This window comes from Apaloderma vittatum, unplaced genomic scaffold, assembly GCF_000703405.1.
Source record: "Apaloderma vittatum isolate BGI_N311 unplaced genomic scaffold, ASM70340v1 scaffold16322, whole genome shotgun sequence".
NCBI classification, from domain to species: Eukaryota; Metazoa; Chordata; class Aves; order Trogoniformes; family Trogonidae; genus Apaloderma; species Apaloderma vittatum.
The window spans coordinates 57,229-66,766 of record NW_009702051.1 but is presented as its reverse complement, the minus strand read 5'-3'; the positions used below and the strand labels follow the sequence as shown (position 1 = coordinate 66,766).

Genomic DNA, 9,538 nt, shown 5'->3' with positions numbered 1-9,538 from the left:
CTTCTATAAGTATGTTAACAGCAAAAGGAGGACTAGGGAGGATATTCATCCTTTATTGGATGCAGGGGGAAATTAGCGACAAAGGATGAGGAAAAGGCTGACGTACTTAACACCTTCTTTGCCTGAGTTTCCAATAGCAGGACTAGTCGTTTACTGGGTACCCAGCCCCTTGAGCTGAAAGACAGGGGTGGGGAAGAGAAAGAGACCTCCATAATCCAAGAGGAAATGGGACCAGATCGGCTATGCCAAAGGCTGCTGATGGAGTTGATGGGTGCACTCACTAAGCTACTCTTCATAGTTTATCAGCAGTACTGGCTAAGCAGAGAGGTTCCAATAGGTTGGAGATCAGCAAATGTGATACCCATGTGTGAGAAGGGCTGGAAAGAACATCTGGGGAAGTAGAGACCTTTCAATCTGACCATGGTACTAGGGAACATCATGGAACAAATAGTCTTGAGTGCCATTACTTTCCATTCACAGAACAGTAGAGTGATCAGGCCCAGACAGCACAGGTTTATGAAGAACAGGTCCTGCTTAATGAACCTAATCTCCTTCTATGACAAAGTGTCCTGTTTGGTGGATGAGAGAAAGGCTGTGGATATTGTTTACCTGGACTTCAGTACTGTTGCCCACAGCATTCTCGAGGAAAAAAACTCTTTGCCTGAGGCTTAGACAGGTGCATGCTGCTGAATCAAACTGGCTGGATGGCTGGGCCAAAAGACTTGTGGTAGTAAACAGAGTTAAATCCAGTTGATGGCCAGTCACAAGTGGTGTTCCCCAAGGCTCAGTGTTGGGGCTGTTCCTGTTTAATGTCTTTACGGGTATCTTGACAAGGAGATGGAGTGCACCTTCAGTAAGTTTGCAGATGACACCAAGTTACATGGGAGAGTTGATCTGCTTGAGGGCAGCAAGGCTCTTCAGAGGAACCTGGACAGTCTGGATCCATGGGCTGAGGCCAGTTTTATGAGGTTCAACGAGGCCAAGTGCCATGTCCTGCAGTTGGGCCAGAACATCCACAGACAGCACTACAGGTTTGAGGATGAGTGGCTGGAAACCCGCCTGATGAAAAAGGCCCTGGGAGTGCTGGTGGGCAGCTGACTGAACATGAGCCAACACTGGGCCCAGGTGGCCAAGAAGGCCAACAACATCATGGCCTGCATCAGCAGTAGTGTGGCCAGCAGGACCTGGGAAATGATCATCCCCCTGTACTCGACACTGGTGAGTTTATACCTCAAATCCTGTGTTCAGTTTTGGGCGCCACAGTACAAGAAAGACACTGAGGTGCTGGAGCAGCATGTGCAGAGAAGAGCAATGAAGCTGGTGAAGAAGGGTTTTGAGAATAAGTTTTATGAGGAGCAGCTGAGGTCACTGGGGTTGTTTAGTCTGAAGAGAAAGAGGCTAAGGGGAGACCTTATTGCTCTCTACAACTACATGAAAGGAGGTTGTCATGAAGTAGAGGGCGGTCTCTTCTAAGTTACAGCTGATAGGGCAAGAGGAAATGGCATCAAGTTGTGCCAGGGCTACATTGAAAGGGTTATCAAAAACTGGAACAGGCTGCCCAGGGAAGTGGTTGAGTCTCCTTCGTCCCATGTGTTTAAAAGCCGCCTACATATGGTGGTTGGGGACATGTTTTAGAAATGGGCCTGATAGTTAGGTGATGGTTGAGCTTGATCTTAAAGGTATTTTCCAACCGTAACAATTGTATGATTCTGTATCATTTTGGGAAAATGTTCTGATACAAGTTAACAGGCCATGTCCTGTAATTTAAAAATTATATCTATATATCCTTTGAGACTGTTTCCACAAAAAAATTGTGATGGCAGGTCCAAACAGGGTAGTGATTAATGGTTTCACATTTAAAGTACTCTCAGCTCATCGATGTGCTGATTCTGTCATGCTCTTTCTTTATGACACTGTTCTGGCACATTTGGTTACTTAGAATTCAAATACAAGAAAGTGAGGAAAGCATAGGTTAGCCAAATCCCCATGTTAAGAAATTTATGAATTGGTAAGGCTTCTGATATTTTTAAAATGAAGACATTAGGTGTTTCTTGGAGTGTAAAAAAAAAAAAGTCAAAGTGGGTGGAGAAGTTGTTAAGACATTAGTTGTTAAGGAGTTGTTAAGAATGACCTACAAGTCATTCTTTGATTCCTAGAGCAATTATATTCTCAGTAAGTTTATATTAAGTACTGCTCTTTAGTTCTTTCTTCTTACTTTCTGCTGCCACTTCCTACTTGATCTATTGGAATTCATAGTTGTTAGTAGCATACATCTGACTGTTTTGGTGATGGTGTTCCTGAAGCTTGAAGAAGAGAAAAATTTTGAAACATGCTACTCTGTGGTTGTTCCTGAAAGATCTTTTCAGCTTGGCACCTTTGACAACAACCTTTGGATGGCTAGTTTTTAATTTGTAGGGACTATTTAAAGTGTTCTATTTTATTTTCACTTGCCCTAACCATCCTCCTGTTTACCTTTAATTTCCCGTGTGTTCCATGGCAAAGGAGCTTGTGGCTGTGGTAAGTACATTTTACCCTCTTACTATGAGGAAAGAGGGCAGGCTTCTCTATCAAAGTGACTACTTGAGGGAAACAGCCTTAATAGCTGAAAATGAAGCTTCTGAAATTTGTAATTGAGACACTGGCTGCAGGTCACTGGAAGGAAATGAATCCTCTAGGACTGGAAGGGATTTACTGGACCCTCAATTACTATCATGCATGTATTTGGCTAAGATTTAGCTACTTCAGAAGTTTAGAGATTTAGCTAAATAGCAAGTGAGGTAAATGCCTATGGATAATTGTACTTCTAAAAATAATTTTTTTGTTAAATGTCACGATTGTTTGCCTTATTGGTGATATCTAGTGGATTTAGTAATGTAGAGGTGACATTATGTTGACTTAAAATCTTATTGTTGAACAGAATACGTATTAGTACCAGGGTCTGTGACCAGGATACAAGGAGAATGACAAATCACTGCTCTAGCCAAGCAGTGGCAGGATACCAGGAAATCTGACACAGTGGTAGTGACAAGTTTTAGGAAAAACAACTACATACCTTCAGAACTGTTCAGAAACATAATCATTCTTCCTGCAGTTAAGGAGCATTTTGTCATTTTGATTTTTTTGTGTTTTTTTTGGTTTTGGTTGGTTTGGGGTTTGCGGGGTTTTTTATGATATTGTGGATAAGCATGAACTTCATGGTGCAACTATCCTTCCATTTAAAATTAAACAGGTTTTCACTGTTGAAAGCTCAGGCTGTGGCTAGTTAGCATCATAAAGAAGTATGTCTAATATTAAAATGAGTAACTTAACAAAACTATTTTCATGCTGAAATATTTTTATTGTAGGGGCGGGGGGGGAAAAGCATGAGAGGATTGTGGCTCAGTGGATTCCTTAGGTTTACTGGGCTTAAAAGTGTAAATACTGAAGTACAGATCTGTACACAGGAAGGCTTTTTTTTAGTGGCTTTACAAGTATTTTTTAAGGATATATTAATCTTGGTGTTTGTCTCTGGAACGTTGTTTGGTTTGGGGGTGTGGTTTTTTCAGATTTTCCCTTAAAGCTACTGCTTCAGTAAGAAAAGTACAGAAACGGTTTTTGATTGTTCATACACTGTATATTCATAGAATCATAGAATGTGTTGGGTTGGAAGGGGTCTTTGAGGGACGTTTAGTCCAACCTCTTTGCAGTGAGCACAAACATCTTCGACTAAATCAGGTTGCCCAGAGTGCCATTCAGCCTGTCTTTGAATGCATCCATGGATGGGGCCTCCACCACCTCCCTGAGCAACCTGTGCCAGTGTTTCACCACCCTCAGAAGAAAGAACTTCCCTCCCTGAGCAAATCCAAATCTACCCTACTCTAGTTTAAAACCACTGCCTCTTGTCCTGTCACTACACACCCATGTTAGCACCCCCTCCCTTTCTCTCCTGTATGCCCCCTTCTGGTACTGGAAGGCTGTTTATTAAGGTCTCCCCTGAACTGCCTTTTTCTCTAGGCCAAGCAGCCCAAATTCCCTCAACCTGTCTTCACAGGAGAGGTGCTCCAGTCCTCCAGTTGTTTTTGTTGCCCTGCTCTGGACCTGCTCCAACAAGTCCATGTCCCTCTTGGGTTGAAAATTGCACAGCTGGACGCAGCACTGCAGGTGGGGGTATCACCAGGGCAGAGCAGGGGGCAGAATCACTTCCCTCAATCTGCTGGCCACGCTCCTTTTGATGCAGCCCAGGATGTGATTGGCCTTCTGGGCTGTGAGCATGCACTGTTGGCTCATGTCCAGCTCTTTGTCCACCAGTAACCACAAGTCCCTTTCTGCAGGACTGCTTTGTAACACATCATCCCCCAGCCTGTATTGATACTGAGTTTACAGTCACAGCTGGTTGAAGTGACGCAGCAGTACATAAGTCATTTAATAATCTTTGTATCTAGAAAGCTATAAATGCTATGTGTGAAGATTCAACTTTCCTTAACAGCTTATTTCTTCAGAAACTGGAGCAACTCAATCAGTATCCAGATTTCAACAACTACTTGATTTTTGTTCTTACGAAATTGAAGTCCGAAGGTAAGTTCTTGAGAGATTTGTTTCATTCCACTGCTTTTTTTTCCGCTTTAAAAAAACCCCAATTCTTTAGCTTGAAAGGAATAGGAGGCTGATGCCTGTAGTCAATTTGCTGATTGGTTTTGCTCCATAGTCATGCAGAACATTGGGGATTCTTTGGACAAACACATACCTGGTAACTTGTGCTTGTAGTTTCATCCTTGGAATAGATTCCATTATAAATGTCTTATGAAGTCTTCCCAGCAATGCTGGAGCATCACATCTCAGTCAGACTGCTGTGAAATTGTGGAATAACTTTGAGTCATGACTGTACATGTTACAAAACATGCTGCTCTATTCGGTTATGATAATGATCTCCCTAGTAATGAGTATTTTGAGGATCGTATACTCAAGCTGTCCAAAGATGATGTCTGTCAGAGGCTTCATTCTGAAATCTTACAGTAAAATGTAGTTAGAAATCTACTGGCATACTATGGAGTCTCTACCAGTTGGTAAATTCAGAGAATTCATTAGTGATCAATGTGTGTGAAAAATTCTTTCCAGTGTACTACAGGTACTGATTTGTGAGGTCCTTGATGGTGACAGAAATTTGTTTCAAGATAGTTTTACCACAGCTAGCTTCTTTACGGTTGTTTGTAATGAATGTGTTGGATTGCTTGGGTTGTTTTCTAGTGTGTTTTTTTTCTTCAGAGTCCTGCTACCAGTGCTTTTTCAGCCTTCTATTTCACCTCTGGGTTTTTGAATGTTTGCTTTTTTGCCTTGGATTTAGATTTTACTTACATGTGAGCCTGTAACAAAGAATTGGCAAGAACTTTTATCTTAACTTCTAACTAGTGTTTGGTTGTGCTGTCAGCTTACTTCAGGAAGGAAACAGGGAGGAAGAAGAAAGTGTGTTTTAATATTTGAAGGCAGGAGTATATCCCAGTGTTTTTGTGTGTTCTGTGTAGGAAGTCTCCTGGTCATCTGTAAGGTCATCTGTAAGGTATTGCAGGAATACCTCAACTTTGAGAGAGAGAGAGAGCTTTCAAGACTGGGATCAGCCAAGATTAAATTTTCGAAGAAGGTGACAGTGTAGATACACCATGCGCTTTATACCTTTAACAGAAAAATGAAAAGCAGAGCAAATCCACTCATGGGATCTGAAGTTTGTACAAAAGATGTGACAAGAATGGTGTTCAATAATTTTTTTCAAAAAATAATTGTTTTTTAATGCTGTCTTACTTGCTAAGTTTCCCTTCCTTATTCTGTTTACTAGTTGAGCTTGAGGGTCTAGGTACTGATGTGTGTTCAGCAATGTGTCAAAATCTCTCTTTCCAACAGATCTCCTTAGATTATCTAGTGGTTGGCTTTTATCCTTAATATTTAAATATGTCAATGTCTTTGGAATTGGATGAAGAGTAGATGCTAACTACTGCAAAATGGTTGTAGAAAACTGTTCTATCTGAGGGGGAAAAAGTAGAATCTAGCAGATTGAGGAGGCAAGCAAGTTGGGGACAAGTAGCAAGTTAATTCTGAAGAAGCGTTTGGAATCAGGCTGCCACTGGTACCTCTCACGGGTACATCGGGGCTTCTGTGAGACTGCTGCAAAGTAGCTGTTTTGTCAGAGATGCTCTTGTCCTCTATCTGTGACATTGTAGAGTCATAATCCTTTCTAAAAAACAAAGTTTTAACTTTGTATTTATAGCTCTGGAAACTTGCAGAACATTGAGGGTGCCATAACTGAGTCTGATGCTGATGCTTTTTGTAGTATTTGCCAAGTTCCAAGTACCTTGCTACCTTACTTGGGTAGGACTGATGAGGAGCGATTCAAGGATGTTGGTTGTATTTGAATTGAATCCAACCGACATCCCTCCACTGCATGTCATTACTCCTGCCCAGGTAAGGTAATGAGACCATTAGAACTGCAGTTCAGTAGCTGCAGTACTCTTGCATCCTCTTTTGGACCAGGGAGAAGCGTGATGGACTGTGCTGTCATCAGCACAACTGGGAATGTATTCTTTCCTTTCACCTCCTGAAGAGGGTTCTGTTGTGGTCTGACCTACAGCCTTGAGACGTTTGCTGGATCAGGACAGAACTACTGTGCTTCATGCCACAGACCAAAGCATAGATGTTCATATTGTTGGAAGTTCATGCTTTTGTTATGGACATACCATTCCAGCAGAAGGAGCAATGAAAATAAGCTTCCAGCGTCACTGATTGCTTATTCAATAAAAATAAGGTGTTTTGGTGGTGCATGAGGAAAAGAGCTTCCTTCAATAGCAGATGGGACTAACCTTTAACTCACTTTTTTGCCACTGTTGAAGCCACTACTGAGGAAAGTGTGATTAAGGCTACCTTTAGGTGACAGCTCTTAGATATGGGAGTTCTGTAATGGTTGATTGAAATGTGTGTTAAATAGCCTCATTTAACTGCGGGGGAGGTTGTATTAAATTATCTTTGTCCGGAGTCTTAAATCTCTGCAGGCATGTAGCTTTGCAAGTGAACTTTTACTGACAAGTAAGTAACTGCTAGCAAATCTGAGTGGTTTACTGAGGGCTTCCTCTAAGACACCTAAGTAAACCTTATGTGTAGGAAATTTGCTTTGGTTTAGCATATTACCATTCAGTTGCAAAAAGTAGAACTTCTTTCCCTCCAGCATTGGCTTCCTCCAGCTTCTGCGTATAAATGCTTGTAACTTGATGGGTTAAGTCTGTTGTAGTACTCCTACACATATGTGGTTTTCTTTTTGTTTTTAAATTTTGTGAGCCTTGTTAAGCTGTAAAAGCTTGTTAAGCTTGGGTCTTCCTGGAAACAAATGTTGCCTTGCTACCATTTTTTTCTGTGAAGATACATGACCTGGCTTGCAGTGATGACAGATATATGCCCTAGCTTTAAGCACTTCTTTTTCTTCTTTTTTTTTTTTTAAATAGTGTGCATTTCAAAAGATAATGTTGGGAATCTGAATGAACCTCAATCTAACAAGTATCACAGAATATAAAAAATGTCAAAGAAGCAACACTCAGTCCTGAAAGTCAGACAACAAGCAGGCTGATGAAATAAAATACAGTGCCAAACCATTAAAGATAGGTCTTCAGAATATACTTTCCAGGAGGCATGTTGCTCAGAGATCTTCCTTAGTTGGATGAGCTGAAGTCCAGATTAACTGGACTGAAAAACACCTGAATGAAAGAAGCTTGATTTTACTAATTTTTTATCAGTAAATGAAAATACTAGTAGATGCTCTGTTAGTATAGTTATTGCTTCTTGGTTTCACAGGTATCAAACCTTGGAGATAGCATAGTGGCACTGCCCTGCCTTAGTGTTGTGTTAGTGTTTGCTTGGATTTGGTTTTGAGGTGTTTGGTGGGGTTTGGGTTGTTTGGGTTTTTTGGCTGCTTCTCCGGTCACTTTCTGTAATTTACATGTGGTTGACTGAAACAGTCCAGTGCTGCAAGGGAGTATCAGCTTTGTTACTGCTTTCTTCACACCTGCAGCTTCCCTTCTTTGTTACAAGTCATGTGTCTAAATCCTCATTTCCTTTTTCGTGTTTTTGCTTCCGTAGTCCAAGTCTGCTTTGAAGGAAAGCAAGAGAAAATATTTTCCTAATTTTAGCCTGGTTGCTGACTTGCTGAAGACAGTAGAGCATCTAGTTAAGGTGCATTGAGGCAGTTGTCCAATACATCTGAAGCATGAGGCAAGTCAGAGAAAGGACTTCTGGGTGTCATAATATGGACAATTCGTATTCTAAGCAGAACTACTGAGTTTGTTTTGGACGTTGTTGACTTAGGCGTGAAATTCCTGAAGCTGTATGTATCACAGCCTTGCTTAGCTTATACCGTCTGTAAATGAGTGTAAGATCCTCTTTTTCTCCCCATCTAAAATAGACAAAAATAATATCCTTCTTAATTCATCTGTCTTGTCCTTTTGTAGGACAACTTTGTCAATTCTCTGATGTTTTAGTGTTATTTTTAACCTGTAATTATACTAAGCTTTATCTCACACAGCATCCTGAATTTTGTGAATAAGAGGTATGGATCGGGCACTAAATTATCAGAAGATGCTGTCCACTGTCATTCACCAAGAATACTCTCTAATCTTCATGAATCCATCATTATCTGAGCTAGAACAGAACCTATTGTCTTCAGCGATTTTACTTTTCAGCTAAGACTGCATCTTCTGAAGTCAGTGGTGTACTTTTGCAGACAGTGTTTCTAGAAGGTACCGAAGAGAGGTATACAGAAGGACTCTTGCTTACACTTGCTCCTGTAGAAACTGAAGTCATTGCTAAATCTTGAACCCGGTGTTGGAGTGCCATAAAGCAGAAAGGTCATAAGCAAGTAAAAGGCCACACCTCCAGGGAGGAGTGGGCAGGACAGGCAACCCAAACCTGAACAACAAAGTATTTCATTCCATATATGTCATATTCAGTATAAAGCTGAGGGATTACGGATGGTAAGGCCTCTTCTTCAATGGCTGACATCTGAGGACAGACTCTATCTATTCTACTTTTGATCTCAATCTATGAGCTCCTGAATCTGGTTCCCATCTGCTGCAGAGTCATTTGGGTCTTCTCTGGTGCCTACCCTGCAGCATCAGGGGTGATTATATTGGGGCAGTTTTGGTATTGGTTCAGTATATATTTTTATTTATATTTAATTATTTTGTTATTAGTATTATTACTCTTTCATTATAGCTAGTTTAGTTTTCTTTTCCAATGCCTAAGTCCCTCTGCCTTATTCCCTTTGCCTTCCCCTTCTGGGAGGGGAGATAGGTTAACAGAGAGCATCTGTCTAGTGGTCAGCCCAGCCCCAACCTTTGACAGTCAGTTAGGGAGCACTGGGTGTCATGACTGTCAGAATCTTTCGTAATATTTTCTTGATGCAAGGTTGTATCGGCATACCGTGAGATGTCATGGCCGGCTTTCATCAGCAAAGACTGCTATGTTGCCTTCTGGTAACGTTTTTCTATTCAACTCTAAGGAGAAAGTAGATTGAGACTTTGTAATCTCT

At 41.1% G+C, this 9,538-nt stretch overlaps 1 protein-coding gene across 1 annotated transcript in view; it reads left to right on the top strand.

The window, feature by feature from the left end:
• Positions 1-837: 837 nt before the first annotated feature.
• The window catches only part of LOC104281410 (transportin-1-like), a 59,348-nt gene continuing 50,647 nt past the window's right edge, over positions 838-9,538 (top strand). The window contains 2 exon segments of the mRNA XM_009879394.1: positions 838-1,086; positions 4,422-4,554. Coding sequence (XP_009877696.1) covers positions 838-1,086; positions 4,422-4,554 — 382 coding nt within the window.